The sequence below is a fragment of the Metopolophium dirhodum genome, chromosome 2 (genome assembly GCF_019925205.1).
Source record: "Metopolophium dirhodum isolate CAU chromosome 2, ASM1992520v1, whole genome shotgun sequence".
Lineage (NCBI taxonomy): Eukaryota > Metazoa > Arthropoda > Insecta > Hemiptera > Aphididae > Metopolophium > Metopolophium dirhodum.
This window is the reverse complement of record NC_083561.1, coordinates 21,046,325-21,062,811: the sequence shown is the minus strand read 5'-3', so window position 1 is coordinate 21,062,811 and position 16,487 is coordinate 21,046,325. Positions and strand designations below refer to the sequence as shown.

The following is a 16,487-nucleotide window of genomic DNA, read 5'->3' as shown; positions in this document are numbered from 1 at the left end:
TCCAATTTGTTTAGTTTTTTTTTCTATGAATGTCAATAAAACTGTATTTGTTGGGTAAAAAAAGCTTGAAAATTTAATACAAGGCCCCCGCTATAAATATTAAAAATCCAGTCACAATTTTTTTTTATAAGCATTTAAAGTTCGGATTTTGACAAAATACTGGAAAATTACGAAAATTAACATATTATTTTAAGTTAAGAATTCATAAAAATTTTTTTTTTTAAATCTACGATTTAAAAAAGGTGGATAAGTGGATGTCGCTCTGCTGTATAGTAAAATTTGAATTCAATGATATAATATCATTGTATAAGAAACACGATTCTGAGCGAAAACGGTCAGTCAGCCTATGATATAACCAAGTATATTTGATGATATTATTGTGAATAAAGTAATTTATATTTAACCTATTTACGTGGAGCCTTGTTTTAAATTTTCAATCCTTAGCTATAAAAGTTAAACATTTTATACATTTTTAACTACAAAATAATTAATAAATTATAAATTTGATAAATGTTGTCAAAATTTAAACTTTAAATGCTTATAAAAAAAAATTTGGCCAATGTATTTTTAATATTTTTCAACTGCTATTAGAACGATATATCAAGAGCCTTATATTAAATTTTCACGCTCTTTTACCCAACAAATAAAATTTTATTGATATTTATAGACAAAAAAACTAAAAAAATTGAAAACTGACAATGTCCGTAAAAGGCTCAAAAAGAGTCAAAATATTTTCAAAATTGTATGGTGTATAGAAAATGAAAATATAAGCATTCAGTACAATTTTCATGTATCTAGTTATTCGTTTTTGAATAACAACTAAATAGGAAAATCGTTACATGAGAAATCGAGTAAATATCAAATGTAAAAATATGAATTTCAAACGCTCATAAAAATTTAAATTTGACTTTCTTGTATTACATTTTCAAATCTTGGATTTAAAAAGAAAAATATTTATGAATTCTCAACTCAAAATAATTTGCTATTTTTCGTGATTTTTCCATATTTTGTCAAAATTTGAACTTTAAATGCTTATAAATAAAAACTGTGACTAAGGATTTTTAATTTTTTTCATCTGCCTTTGAAACAATAACCTAGGAGCCTTCTATTAAATTTTCAAGCTTTTTTACTCAACAGATAAAATTTTATTGACATTTATAGAAAAAAAAACTAAAAAAATTGAAAACTGACAATGGCCGTAAACAGCTTAAAAAGAGTCAAAATATTTTGTAAATTTTATGGTGTATAGAAAATGCTTATATAAACATTTAGTCAAAATGTCATGTCCCTACGGTCATTTGTTTTAGAGTTACACCAAAAACCAAATTCGATTTTCTCGAAAACAGATTTTGCGTAAAAATTCCCGTTTTTCCTTAATTTTTCTTTTGTTTTTCACGTCGCGTTTGAAAACTACTGAGAAGTTTTTACTTCTGACTCCCAAAGTACCAACTAGATTCACTTTCCTATCAGAAAAGTTACTGTTGAAGAAAATCCAAGCACTTTTACTGTCCTAAAAGGTGATGACAGACACAAAAATAAAAAAAAATTAAAAAAAAAACACACATCATTGTAAAATCAATACATTCATCGCTTCGCTCAGAATCTAAAAAAAAAAAACTAATATAGTAATACATTTAACATGTAAAGAAGTAATAATTGTAATTAAAAAAAAAACTTCTATACGCTAATAACGTATTTGTTGTTAAAGCAAATTGATCAAAAATAATAAAAAAATCAGTTTACATAGCTAAAAACAAGTCAAAATATTTTGAAAATTTTATCAAGTATAAAAACTTGATACTATAAACATTTGGTGTAAATTTCAAGTATCTACGGTTATTCATTTTTGGACATCAATTAAGAAAATCGTTCCATAAGAAAATGAGTGAATACAGGTACAATTTGTAAAAATTTGATCTTGAAACGCTCATAAATAACTAATTTGACTTTCCGGTAGACATTTTTGTTTGTTAAAGGTAGAAAAACTTCTAAAAAATCTTGTATTGTAACAAAGACGATTTTTATGTATTTCTAACTTAAAATATTTTATTATTTATTTATTAATTTCAACTGTATATACATTATACATATATTAATATATTATATATAATATATGTACAAAGCAATTACATGGATTATAAGTTGATACCTACTATAAGCAAAAGCTTGTGTTGAGAGTAGGGAGTTTAAGTTACTAAAAAACAAAAATTGTTATTTAATTTTACATATATTTACCTAGTAACTGACATTTCTATACTAAATATAATCATTTATAAAATAATTTGTAAAATGTCATGATTTTGTCAAAATTCTGACTTTAACGCTCATAAAAAAATTACTATGGATTTATGCTCAAATTTAAAGACGCACAAAAAAAATCACATTATAATAATATATGCATGTATGATAAATATTTTATTCACTATAACAACTTAAACTTAATGCCTATGCTTTTATAATGCACTTTTCTGCCTACAATTTATAATATAATATTTCCAAATAATCTGATTTAGATAATTAGATATCACTCAAATGTATTCTTTTTTTTTTCTAGAAATCTAAATAATTTGAATTAAGACTATTTTATGAAAATATGAAATATATTTTTTATACCCAATAAATAATAGAAAATTATTTATAACATATTTTGATAATTATTTTATTTTTCATATAGGTAATACGCTAATACCACAGAAAAGATAAAATCTATACTTCGTCTATTCTCAATTCAGCGATAATACTAGCCAATCTTGGAGGGCATTGCCCGTGACAAATTAAATAATGCTAGTGGGCATTAAACTCCGCTAAATGTGAACTAAACATAATTTTAACATTAATTTGGGTGTTTTTTACCAAACATAAAATACAGCTCTAAATGTATATTCAAATTTCATAACTAAATATTGTATTTTCCGTAACCAATGGCAACACTCTATACTTACTAACAAAAAAATATTCGTTGGATTTTCAGAGTCCATAAATCCTAATCTAGGAAAAAAATCCCCAAAGCTATACCAAGGCAATATTAGCAATATTATAATACATAAATAACAAAATGTTATGTAAAAATAATAATTATAATTTATGATACTAATATTATTTTCAGTCAGTGTAAGACAAAGTCAGCGTTCGTTTGTGGAAGTTTTCAATAACAATAAATAATAATAGTAAAAATTATAAAATTAAAATTATAATTATAATATCTTAGTCAGTAAATTATAAAAAAAAGCTGATCAGTTCACTTGCGCATAAAATAAAAATAATTATAATAATATTAATAGCATAAAAATAATGAAAGTTTTTCAACTTTTTTTTTCAAATCATCCGAACCATCAACAATATTTATTTATATCTATATTTAGTTGAGTGTTACTACTGGCCGCTGGGTAGCTTGTGGTCACCTCAAGATTTCAGGTCGTGTATATTATTTTTGTTTTTGTTCACACTCATAATATGCTTATTGTAACTGTAGTTATTACAGATTGTACCTACATATTAACATAGGTATATTGAATATTCTAATAAATGTAAAAAAAAAATAAATATTTATATTATCCGCAAGCGAACTGAGTAACTTTTTTTAATAACTGACTGCCTAGCCCCCCCCCCCCCAAAAAAAAAAAAATATCCCCTATAAGGCCCCTATGGGTTATTTTAAATTAATGGTTTTATTAGGTGGGCTTAGCCCTCTCCCCCAGAATTTAACCCAAGTTGCACCGGTGACCATTGAATTGGCTTACAATTTTGGGTAAATATTAATTCAACCCTTGAACTGGCTCCCTAAACGGTAAAATATTATTATTTAACAAGTGGTTCTCATATTATTATACGCGTTTACTTTTACGTCGTCATTGGCACTTTGCACTCAAGTATAGTCTAGTAACACGTACGTTGTTATAACTTATAATATAGGTATTATATAATATAGGTACCTATATTATATAATGATTTTAGTATTTAGTCTTATCGAACTAATCGTTGTAATCCTCTACAATAATCGATAATCATTGATTCCTATTATATACCTACTACTTTAATTTTGTTGTTAATATTTGATGAGCACGACAGTCAACAGCCATGTATTTATAAATTGTACTTTAAATTCGAAGACATGACACTGCAGATGTAAATTCAAGGTTGAAACCTAATATTTGATTGATTCATTCAAATAGTAGCCAAAAATAAATATAAGCCACGATAAATCAAGTTAATTATATACCTATACTATATTTGTATTAAACTTATTAATTTAAATTTATATAATATTATAGTATTTATACCTGTAGGTATCAGATGCCTATTACCTATACATAATACATATTTTTTTAATTTTTTATTTATTGTTTAGCTTTTATTCTTTCTCCATGTGCACTTTTGTGAGATTTTTGTACAATTGTACTACATTCATTAAATAATTTTGTGTAAAAAAATTCATATAGTCAGATATATATTACTAAATTAGGTACATATAGTATATTATAAGTCTATGATTTGGTAGGTAGTAAGTACTAGATTAATAATTATGATTATCTTATATCTATTAAAATAATTAAATAGATAATTTTAGTCGAGTTTATTTTTATGTTTATCTAAATAGATTTTTGGTATACCTAGGTTATGTATTTGGTCTTAATCTTTATCTAGATGAAAAACAATTTACCTGGGCTTAACACTGCTGACAACGATGACTATTATATAATAACATTTTGGTAACCAATATATTTTTGAAAAAAGGTAGGTAGCGAGCCAATTCAAAAATACTTATTAAGGGTAAAATATCGACTAGTTGTTACTTGTATTTGGAATCCAATTCAATTGCGCCGGTTGTGCTTATGAGCCATGAACATAAGATAATTATCAATATAGGTATAGAACTAAAGACTATAGTTATCATAAGCGTGGGCACGGGGTAGTCACGGTAGGCACTTGACTACTCTGCGAACTCTCCCCGACCCCCCTCAATATTCAATATTATTATTATTATGATAATAAAATTGATATTCAATCATAAAATACTTTTTTACTATGGTAAATTTAGTTAAATGAGATTACCCCATACAAATTAGTTTTTATAACTTAGGTGTGAATATGAATATTATATATACGTAATATGTGCGTGTGTTCATGTTTTATGTACTTATGTATACAATTACCCTGCCAGAAATTCTGCGCACGCTTATGTCCAGCAACATTTTAATTCTGACCTGTTGTTAAAAATTGTCTAATGTTTTGTTTGATGGCTTCAGTTTTGAGATTGGTAATCCATGATATTAATACAATAATACCTACATGGCTATATGGGATGGAAACTTAGTGCCCGCAGGTGGGTTGGGACTTTGGGAGGGCTATATTTTGTTGGAAATGTATTTGATCGGAACCGTACCTATACCGTAAGGTAAGTCTGTAACCCATAATATATATTTCCAAAGAAATATAAATATTGTCCTTAAAAATATGCTTTCGAGTTCCGACAATCCAATACAATATATTATTTTAAACGGTTTAGTGTATACGATTCCAAAGAAATAAATGATTCAATAAAATACAGTTCCAAAAATATGTGTTTCCGAATGGCGTGATCTTCCGCAATAAAACGGTTTGAAACGACCAAAACAATCAACTTTGGTGCACCCCATCATTCCCGCCTCAGTTTTGACCACGATTTTAGATCGTAAATAGTTAGAACAGATTAAATTTTAAATTACAGAATAGATTCAATTTTAAAATGTATCTATTCTGTGGTTGTTTTATGATGTGTATGCGGTTTTGATACACCTTCCCTAGTTCACAGCATAGACCTCACACCAAGGTTAAGGTCTATGGTTCATAGTTGTTATGACACATATAAAATAAACACATTTCTATATAATCTGTGATTATGATTCTCCCACCTCAGTTATGATACCACAGGAAAAAACTGTATTTTGTGATTGAGTAGGTCACTGTGACACTGTAATTCACGATTAAAGATTATATTAAATTAAATTGTTTCTTAAATCGTGCTGTAAAATGTAAATTGTAATCCAAACGTTAAAGACAACATTTTATTTTATTATCAATAATATTAGAAACATTCATAGTAATAGCACAGAATATATGAAATTTCATATATTCTGTGGTAATAGTAAGTTCATACCGCGGGCAACGACACGGTTATCAATTATCAGCCTCTGTTGTTGTTGTTGTTGTTACTTTATGGTTGTTTTCGGGGATTATAATAAATATAATAATAATCATAATCATTTGTATTTTAACTTGTAATCAGTAACTATGTGCGAAACGAAAACAATTTAAAATAATACTTATAAAACCAATTTTGTGTATGAAATTTTTATTTTTCATCGAAACCGAAGTACAAAGAAAAAAAATTGCTCATGATTTTGACTATAAGTAGTTTGTTGATGATGTTTGCTAATCTCATGCAACAAACAAAAAAAATTATTCAAGAAAAGTATTTAAAAAACGACAGTGGAAATACGACGGTAAACCCGATTGCAATTGAGGCTACTGACGAACAACTCGACGAAAAAACACATGAATTGAAGGACCAAATCTATGGTGGGTATCATCACTCAGTTTAATAATTACACAATATTGTTAATTGGTTTTAAAATTATTTTTGAACAAACAGATATTATTAGAACAATTAAGGATCCGGAGAAACCAGCTACGCTGGAAGACCTTAGTGTCGTGTATGAAAATGGAGTAGAGGTCAGTATTCAAAATAATGATTTTATTAATTGGTAAATAAATATTATAATATATTCTTTCATTAAACTTACACTTTAACTTGTGCATACAAGTATTCTTCCCTTCACTCCTGTATTTTGTGGGGTCGGCAGCCTTTGTATGTGCATATAAATATTTTATTTATATTTACCATTTTTAATAATTGGCCAAGTTATTCAATGGATAAGATAAGGTAAAAAATACTATTTTAAAATAACTACTTATTATTACTCGTCATTGCTGTTCAGTAAACAAATCATTACATTTATTTATATACTAAAATACCAGACTAGTTATCATTGAATCTATGTAAATTATGAATTAATTATTTCTGAATCATACAGTACTAAGGATTGAATGTATAATGAATTATTAAGTTAATTTTTATACAATATAATTGTACTAAAAAATAATCAATTAAATAAATTAAAATTTTATGCCATCTTATAACTTATAAAATAATTGTTATACATTTTATCACCTATACCACGGAGTATACCATACTTGCCAGATTGATATTTTATGGTTATTCTCATATGCTAGAATCATAATATATTTATGTCCCTTGTTCCATATGGAAATTACTTAAAGGGCAACTTTGAAAATGATAATTTCAGGTAATTAATCAAAGAAACTTGAAACTATATACTGTCCGAATTGAATTTAATCCTACAGTACCACATTGCAGTTTAGCTACTTTAATTGGCCTTAGCATAAGGATTAAAGTTATAAGATCTATTTTGGAGAATGTTAAATTGGATATATACATTAAAGAAGGTGCTCACACAACTGAAGAAGAAAGTAATTATCATTTTATGGATTATTATTACATAGTTTGTAACTATCAATATACTTATTCATTATATTTACAGTTAACAAACAAATAAACGATAAAGAACGTGTTGCAGCTGCAATGGAAAATCCAAGTTTAAGAGATGTAGTGGAAAAATGTATAAAAGAGGAAGAATAAAAGTTAGTTTTAAGTACATATTATGATTATTATATATTTATGTTGAAGAAAAAATTTATACGATGGTGTACGCCTTTTTATTGAAGTAAATTTTATTAAATAATATAAGGGAATATTATTGCAATATAGTTATGTATTGTAAATTGTTTAAAAATTTGATTATAATTCATTACCAGGGAATGTAATATGATAAATCAAAATAATTATTATAAATTATAGTTATTTAAAAATCAAAATACTCAAAATAATATTATGCTTTAAAATATATAGTTGTGACACGCAAACTTCACAGTGAAAATACCTAAAGAATGAAATCGGTTAAAAAATGATATCTTAAAATTATTTAAAAAATTTTTTATAAATCATTTAGTTTTTAAAATAATCTGTGTTCTTTGATAAAATAATTATAACTGCAAGGCTGTAACTGAAAAAAAATGTGTGTGTGCAAGCAAGCGCATATGAATTAACCTTAGATCATTTACTATGGATGTAGTTACAGCGTATGATTTTGTTGCCCCGATATAGTCACTGAATTAGGTAATCGATGTGCGCAAGCGCGATGCAACTCCTCGCATAATTATCCATAGGTACAATAGGCATCTGTGAATAAATATGCGAGAAGTCGCATTGCGCATGCGCATATCAACCATCTAATTTGACAACTTGTCAATGATATCGGCAATGTTTTTTTGTATTGATGTACTACGCTGTGGCTCCATCCATGATCTAAGGAATTAACACTTCTTTTGAAGTTTTTAAATATCTAGGCTTTTCTGAAAATGAACAATCTCGCAGTAGATTTGACATGGACTGAACTCAGTATCTTATTCGATGGGAAAGTGAAAATTTTTGGTGCATAGGGGAGGTCAAATTTTAATATTCCTAATAGTTTTCAAAAGCGCTGTTAAAAACAACATACAAATTAAGGAAAAACGAGAATATTTTGTAATTTAAACAATTGAATTTATATACATGAAATGTTCACTGGTTTATATTTGCATTTTCTATAACAAAAAATTTTCAAAATATTTTGATTTGAGCTGTTTACGGACATTTTCTGTTTTCAATTTTATTTGTCTTTTTTTCTATAAATATCAATAAAATTTTATCTGTTTGGTAAAAACGCTTGAAAATTTAATAGAAGGCTCCTAGGTTATTGTTTCAAAGGCAGATGAAAAAAATTAAAAATCCTTAGTCACAGTTTTATTTATAAGCATTTAAAGTTCAAATCTTGACAAAATACGAAAAAATCACGAAAATTAGCAAATTATTTTGAGTTGAGAATTCATAAAAATTTTTCCTTTTAAATCTAAGATTTGAAAATGTAATACAAGATTCATCATAAGTTTGTCTATCTTTATCAAAAAAAAAATGTCTTCAAGCAAATCAAATAAAATTTTTATGAGCGTTTGAAATTCATATTTTTACAATATTGGATATTCACTCGATTTCTCATGTAACAAATTTCTTATTTTGTTGTAATTAAAAAAACTTATGACTGTAGATACTTGAAAATTTCACTGAATGTTTATATTAGCATTTTCTTATTTAGTGCCAGATATAAAAGCCGGAATTCTATTTCTACTGTCCAAAGGCATTATTGAAATGACAAATGCATGTGAAAATGGCCACGAAATGTTTATAAAAGGGTCGAGATGGCAATGTCAACGAAGGGATTGTTGTAAAGAGAAGGGTATTAGAGTAAATAATTGGCTGAACGGTTCGAGATTACCGATAAATAGTAATGTATATTTTATATACTCTTATGCTTACCTACTTCAGTGACGTATTGCAAACGTGAATTGGGTATTGGAAAAAATGCGGTAGTCGATTGGAACAACTACTTACGAGAAGTTTGTGTTTCGCGCATGGAGAGCAACAACAATCAAGTAGGTGGTCCAAATTTAATAGTAGAAATAGATGAAAGAAAATTATTTAGATCTTGTAAATTAAACCTATACCAATTATTTCAATTTAAAGTATTAATGCAGATCTTACTAAACTTTAGAGGACCATAGTTAATAAACTAGCAAACCAAAATTGATGATTTGACTATCAAAATTTTCAGAAAAAAAAGCTTCACCAGAATCCATTAAAAAATATAGTAGTTGCCATTTGAAAAAATAAAGTTGATTTTGCTATTGGTATACCTGCGTGTTTAAACATTTTGAAATTGTTATAAAAAAATTGCCTGTTAAAAATAAAGAAACACGTCTTTTTTCATGTCATCGATCTATAACCGTTAAAAAACCCCGCGTACAATGACATAAGATACACCCTGTATAATATATTTGTATAGTTATCCAGAGAAAAATTTACCTGACAGAATTATAGTATAAACATACCCATAATAAATGCATAATATTCCAAGTAAATAATTATATTTTCATTTAAATTAATATATTGTTGATAAGACACTTAATATGTTTAATCAGCTATTCCGAGTACTTGATTCATTGCTTTCATTTCTTTCTTTGTAAGTGGATTTAAAAATAACCCTTTCACTGGTTCTTTATATTCCATATCATTCAATTTATTCACTTCAACTTTAATGTCGCTTCGAAGAATATTCATACGATTATTTAAAGTAACTTGATCTGAAAATTATTTATGTATTTTTATACATTATGATGATAAATTAATCAAAAAATAATATAGGTGTACCTGCTTGAAGCATAGTTTTAGCTTTTTCAACAGAAACTTTTACCATGGTTAAACCCACTGCCATCCATATCTTATCTTCTGGTATTTTACAGTTTGTTAATGCTCTAATGGCCATGCGATTACTATTTCTACTTTTATCCAAGGCAACCATTTCACTTTTATTAAGAAGTATTTTTTCTGCTTGTCTTTCTACTTGAAATAAGTATTCCATTGTTGTATTTTCGTCAAACATAATGAATGATTTACTAAAAAAAAAATATTAAAAATGATAATTTTATTACGATATTAATTATTTATTAACTCGTTGTTAGACTGATAATAATAATAATAATTTATAGTAAAATATTTAGACCAATGCAACAGGAAAATTATTGATATTAAACTATAAACACAGTTTTTTTTAAAAAATATATATTTGTGATTACTAAAAATAATAAAAGCATATAAAAAATGGTATAAATTTAAATTAATTATTATGTTATGAAATCCAGTTTCACATAAATACAGTTTATACATAAATTATTACAACAATAGTAAGTAATAAAAATAACAATATTTTTGTTACATTGTGTTGAAGATTATCAGTTATAAAATAATATTTTCTACAGTTTTTCCATTAATTTTTTAGTTATAGCCTTCATTGCTTGCTCTGCTATTTGTACCGCCATCATTGCTTGGTCCATGTTTGGTGGTAATCCATGGTACATTTTTTTCTGTTCACATTTTAATTCAGAAGTTTCTGAACAAATTTCTTCTTGTTTCTTTTCAATGTCCGTTATTTTTTTGACCAACTTCACAATTTCATCACAGTTGTCTACAGTCTGTATACTTTCAATTGGTTTAATATTGATAGGTTCAGCTGTATAGCCTACAGGTGAGTAGTTAATATTAGATAATTCACATTTAAGATCATTCTGTTGTTCAATTATTATTTTTAATTTATTTAAATGTTCATCAATGTCATCAATAAACTCTTTTTGCTTATTACATTTTTCAATCATTGACAAATATTTAGTGAATAGGCTACTTGCATTATAATCATCAATACCGGTTTCTTGTAGGATGTTTGCCGCAGATTCTAACTGGACATCTTTTGATAAAAAGTTTTGAGAAATTCCAGTTTTATTAAAGTAAAACAATTGTTCATTTTTCAAAGCTTCTTTGAAATTTGAAAGTTGTGTAGCATAGTCATTGCTTTCTCCTTCAATTGATAACTTTTTGACAGTATATTTCATTTGATTGTATAACTCTTTGTTGTCTTTCAATTGTTTGACTTTATCACAACTTACTTCAAATTCACTTACTATTGATTTCATTCCCATATTTAATTTTTCTGTATCCGTAGTTTTTAAATTTGACGCCATTCTATTTGTTGATATAGGTGAGTAGTAATAGGTATAAATAAATATATATTTCAATTTTAATATATTTACTTACTCAATCTGTCAAAACAAAAATATATACATATTGCTTAGAATTCAATATCAATCATATATTATATCTGAATTTAATTATTTAAAATAACTTGTTTTTAAAAAAATTGGGAAATTTGCTAAAAAATTTAATTTTTCCAAACTTTATAATTGGGAACATAATATATAATTTTAAATGTACAATACTATAGCTAGCCATACTGATATACATCAGTGATTCCCAACCTTTTTTTTACTCTAAGCCTCTTTTAGATTTTCAAAAATCCCACACCACCCTCCTGGGTTTTTAATTTTTATATACTGAATTCTTAAATATAATAATATAAAACGCCTCCCTCAAAATTAAAAAATCCCACGTTGAGATTCATTGATCTACATACTCTGACCATTTATATATATTTTTAAGAAATCTAATGAGAATTTATATAATGGTTTTTTTTCTAAGTTCTTGCTACCTGCCTCCTAGCTAGGTTGATATGATTAATTTTCGAAAATTAATTATACATAATAATCACAGCTATGCAAAGGAAATATTCAGTGGTAATTACTTAAGAGCAAATAGAAACAAACTAAAAACATAATATAGGTAAATAGGCAATACCTACCATTACTGAATTACTGTACAATTATAAAAACAATACAAAAACCATAGAATATTTTATTACATGCCTAACTGATACTGTTTATCATCAATTATTATTATTTTATTCTCTGGCACTTTTTATTATATTTTCCAACAATAATACAAGCAGTAATGCAGTATACTAAAAATATCCATTGTGTGTAAAACTCTACCTAATATTGTGTAATAAAATAACTTGATAAAAGTTTGTTAGTGGTTAAAATATAAAAGTATTGTCATAATAATATTATGTATGCCATAATTGTACTTACATCAAAATCCGGTTTTAAAAATTAGATAGAAAAAAAGGTATAATTCACAGTAATATAATTTAAATGTTTTAAGTATTTCAATATCGAACTTGATGCTCTAGAGAGTCAACTGTCAAGTCCCAGAAATCGTTGTTTATCAGTAATTATTACTACAGATACATCATATACTATTCCGTGACAGATAAAATACAAATTATCATGACAAATTGGCAAATGAAATATGAGTATACAACATTACACTGGTGAGTGGTGGTGTTGTACTGACGACTGATCTGTTAAAATTAAGATTAAGATATTAGTAGTATTTACTATTTACTGCGCGCCACTTTGACAAATCATTTTTATCAGTTTCTATTGACCATCAGTATGTCCAAAATATATCTTCTAAATATTGACAAATTTATGGTATGAGAAATGGCTAAACTGATTAGTAACTAGTAATAACCTAAAATTATTTATGAACATTGTATATATTTTGCCGCCAATTTTGTTGATATATTTATATTGCATTGTTATTGTTATTAGTCTCCACTCTCCAGCCTCCACTTCTCCACTGACCAGTGACCACTTTCAAGATCATCACAGTCCGCACTCGCCAGTCGCCTCACTAGACTAGATAATCCACTCTCCATCCGGCAGTCCAGTGTTGAAATCTGAGGTCAAAGCTTAAAAGTCTGAACTAATGATTTTTTTTGAGATTTCTTGTAATAAATTACAATATTAAAATCTAAACTAACCATTTGTTTTGTAATTATAGTTGTACTAAATCTCACATTTCATTCTATTTGTGTTTCTAAAGGAATCAGGTAAATACAACTTAATAACTTATACTTGGGTGAAGTTGATCAAGTGTAATTAATATTGTATTGTGATTTAAGATATGTCAGGTCGCACACCTCAAAGAAATGGTAACACTACGCCAAGAGGAGACCGTACTCCTCGGAATAGTGCCACTACGCCAAGAGGAGGACAAACTCCTTCTAGAAATAGTTCCACTACTCCAAGAGGTGGCAGAACTCCCACCAGAAATGGTACTACCACTCCAAGGGAAGGAAGGACTCCCACCAGAAATAGCACTACTACCCCAAGAGAAGGAAGGACTCCTTCTAGAAATAACATGACACCAAGAGCTAATGGCCGTTCACCTCATGCTAGAACACCTGGCTCTGTTTCCAGTCGTCGGTCAGGGGCTATAGTCTCTGAAGCATCTTCACCTGCTCGTCGTTTTATGACAAGCCCTCTGCGAGGTTTGCGTACCAGTGAAGTAGACCTTAGTTCTCCAATAAACTATGGCTCCCCTTTAAGTTCCGTAGATTCTCGGGCTACAGGTTTCACAATGCGTAGTGGTGGTTCAGTTCAAAGAAATAACTTATCGGTTAATCGTCGGCAAAGGCAAGTGGATACTGCAAATTATGAAAATGGCGCTCCTCGTCCTGATCCTGATAATCAAGATGTTGCTCCCAATTTAGTCATATGGGGTACAGATGTAGTAGTTGATAGATGTCGATTAAGATTCCAACATTTTATTGAAACATTTTGTGTGAATGAATCTGAATTGCCTCATTATATGACTAAATTGAGTAATGTTTTGGAAATGGAAATCCCATATGTAGATATTGATTGTGGTCACTTACATAAATTTGATTCTGAAATTTATGATCAATTAATATGCTACCCGCAAGAAGTTATCCCAGTTTTTGATACAGTTGTTAATGAAGTATTTTTCACTAAATATCCAGCAGCTGATTTGACACATGTTACTAAGGCTCTTCAAGTTCGACCTTTTAATGTACAAAAAACTAAGAATATGCGATTCCTTAATCCTGAGGATATGGATCAGCTAATAACCGTTACAGGAATGGTAATTCGATGTAGTGACATTATACCTGAGATGCGTGATGCATTTTTTCGTTGTATTGTATGTTCTTATACAACTATTGTTGAAATTGATCGTGGTAATATTGCTGAGCCAACTCTATGTCCCCATTGTAATACTAATCATTGTTTTGAATTAGTACATAACCAATCTAATTTTACTGATAAACAATTGACTAAGCTTCAAGAATCCCCTGATGAAATGCCAGCTGGTCAGACTCCACATACTGTCAATTTATATTCCTATAATGAACTTATTGAAACTGTGCAAGCTGGTGACCGTGTATCTGTAACAGGCATTTATCGAGCCGTTCCAATGCAAGTAAATCCTAGAATGAGAAACTTCCGTAGTGTATACAGGACTCATATTGACATTTTACACTTTTTGAAAAATAATGATAGCCGTATATCATTTGCTGTTGAAGAAAAAAATAAAATAAGTGAGGAACGAATTGAAGTATTGAGACAATTATCTAAGACAGAAGATATTTATGATAGATTGTCTAATGCTTTGGCGCCTTCTATATACGAAAATTGCGATATAAAAAAAGGTATACTAATGCAGTTATTTGGCGGGACCAGAAAAACTTCTATAAAGAAAAATCATTTAAGGTCTGAAATAAATATACTATTATGTGGTGATCCAGGTACAAGTAAATCACAGTTTTTGTCATACGTTTATGATATTGTACCCAGAAGTCAGTATACTAGTGGTAAAGGGTCTTCAGCTGTTGGTATGACGGCTTATGTAATTAAAGATCCAGAAACCAGGCAACTGGTTTTACAGACTGGAGCTTTAGTTTTGGCTGATAATGGAGTTTGTTGCATTGATGAATTCGATAAAATGAGCGAGTCGGCCAGGAGTGTTTTGCATGAAGTTATGGAACAACAAACTTTAAGTATTGCCAAAGCAGGTATTATTTGTCAATTAAATGCTAGAACTTCCATCTTAGCTGCTGCAAACCCGTGTGAATCGCAGTGGAATAAAAACAAGACCATTATAGAAAATATACAGCTTCCTCACACGCTGTTATCCAGATTTGATTTAATATTTTTAATGTTAGATCCACAAAACGAACAGTATGATAGAAGATTAGCCAATCACTTAGTATCTTTGTATTATCAAAATGAACACTACGAGCGAGATGAGCAAATGGATACTAGCCTACTTCAAGATTATATAACTTATGGGCGAGAAACATTTCAACCTATTTTGAATGAGGAAAGTAGACAGAAACTTATTCAATATTATGTGAACATGAGAACTATTGGAAGTGGTAGAGGACAAGTATCTGCATATCCAAGACAGTTAGAATCTTTGATACGGTTATCTGAAGCTCATGCTAAGATGAGATATTCAAACGTCGTGGAAATGACTGATGTTGATGAAGCTTGGAGATTATACAGAGAAGCACTAAAGCAAAGTGCTACAGATCCTCTTTCGGGCAAAATAGATGTTGGAATACTTACTACAGGATTGAGTTCGGCTGCAAGACAAAGACGACACGACCTTGCAGAATATTTGTCAAAAGTGATATCAAGCCAACCAAAATCTACTATATTTAACTATCAAAAATTATTAAGTGAAGCTAAATCAGCTTTTCCATTTCAAGTAATCAGAGAAATGTTAGATGATGCACTTAAGGAAGTACAAGATTTAGGACAAATTATGGTTACAGGAAGAACCACTATTCGTCGTATTTGAGTTATTTAATAATTTATACTTTTTTTATCATGAATTATTTTTTTTTTAATTATTATTATCATATAATGTGTATTTTTATATTTTAGGTATGTAGGTATTTAAAGTATTTTATTCAAAATCATTAATAAAAAAATTTCATTCAAACTTTAACACATAGTTGCTTTATTGACAAACTTCTTCCCACTCCACAAAATGTTCAACTGTATTTATTTTGGAT

At 28.3% G+C, this 16,487-nt stretch overlaps 3 protein-coding genes across 7 annotated transcripts; 2 read left to right on the top strand and 1 right to left on the bottom strand.

Annotated features, from left to right (window-relative positions):
* The first annotated feature begins 5,934 nt into the window (after positions 1-5,934).
* Positions 5,935-9,498, top strand: LOC132938554 (MIP18 family protein galla-1). Of its 2 annotated transcripts, XR_009663921.1 has the most exons (6): positions 5,935-6,558; positions 6,632-6,711; positions 7,347-7,530; positions 7,602-7,701; positions 9,252-9,392; positions 9,482-9,498. XR_009663921.1 is itself a non-coding variant. In XM_061005464.1 (4 exons), the coding sequence occupies exons 1-4, from the start codon at positions 6,375-6,377 to the stop codon at positions 7,697-7,699; spliced, it is 546 nt and encodes a 181-aa protein (XP_060861447.1). In that variant the 5' UTR covers positions 5,936-6,374; the 3' UTR covers positions 7,700-7,853. The 2 variants fall into 2 exon arrangements, 1 of the variants encoding a protein (XP_060861447.1); XM_061005464.1 differs by lacking the exons at positions 9,252-9,392; positions 9,482-9,498 and having other exon boundaries at positions 5,936-6,558; positions 7,602-7,853.
* A 563-nt stretch (positions 9,499-10,061) lies between these two features.
* Positions 10,062-13,220, bottom strand: LOC132938553 (p53 and DNA damage-regulated protein 1). Of its 3 annotated transcripts, none has more exons than XM_061005462.1 (3): positions 12,691-13,032; positions 10,364-10,608; positions 10,062-10,296 (listed from the first exon to the last, which is right to left on the bottom strand). In XM_061005462.1, exons 2-3 carry the CDS (start codon positions 10,593-10,595, stop codon positions 10,127-10,129), a joined length of 402 nt encoding a protein of 133 aa, XP_060861445.1. In that variant the 5' UTR covers positions 10,596-10,608; positions 12,691-13,032; the 3' UTR covers positions 10,062-10,126. The 3 variants fall into 3 exon arrangements, with proteins under 3 accessions (XP_060861445.1, XP_060861446.1, XP_060861444.1); XM_061005463.1 differs by lacking the exon at positions 12,691-13,032 and adding an exon at positions 11,668-11,795; XM_061005461.1 differs by lacking the exons at positions 10,062-10,296; positions 10,364-10,608 and adding an exon at positions 10,625-11,805 and having other exon boundaries at positions 12,691-13,220.
* On the top strand, positions 13,219-16,420 carry LOC132938547 (DNA replication licensing factor MCM4). 2 transcript variants are annotated; one of them, XM_061005454.1, is made up of 3 exons: positions 13,219-13,348; positions 13,448-13,496; positions 13,569-16,420. In XM_061005454.1, exon 3 carries the CDS (start codon positions 13,571-13,573, stop codon positions 16,268-16,270), a length of 2,700 nt encoding a protein of 899 aa, XP_060861437.1. In that variant the 5' UTR covers positions 13,219-13,348; positions 13,448-13,496; positions 13,569-13,570; the 3' UTR covers positions 16,271-16,420. The 2 variants fall into 2 exon arrangements, with proteins under 2 accessions (XP_060861437.1, XP_060861436.1); XM_061005453.1 differs by having other exon boundaries at positions 13,224-13,362.
* The last annotated feature ends 67 nt before the right edge of the window (positions 16,421-16,487 follow it).

Excerpts from the sequence above, each read along its gene's own strand:
- LOC132938553 (XM_061005461.1), bottom strand. The coding sequence starts at position 11,727 with ATGGCGTCAAATTTAAAAACTACGGATACAGAAAAATTAAATATGGGA.
- LOC132938547 (XM_061005454.1), top strand. The coding sequence starts at position 13,571 with ATGTCAGGTCGCACACCTCAAAGAAATGGTAACACTACGCCAAGAGGA.
- LOC132938554 (XM_061005464.1), top strand. The coding sequence starts at position 6,375 with ATGATTTTGACTATAAGTAGTTTGTTGATGATGTTTGCTAATCTCATG. Across the intron at positions 6,559-6,631 it reads ATTGAAGGACCAAATCTATG|ATATTATTAGAACAATTAAG; the intron begins GTGGGTATCATC and ends TTGAACAAACAG. Across the intron at positions 7,531-7,601 it reads TCACACAACTGAAGAAGAAA|TTAACAAACAAATAAACGAT; the intron begins GTAATTATCATT and ends TTATATTTACAG.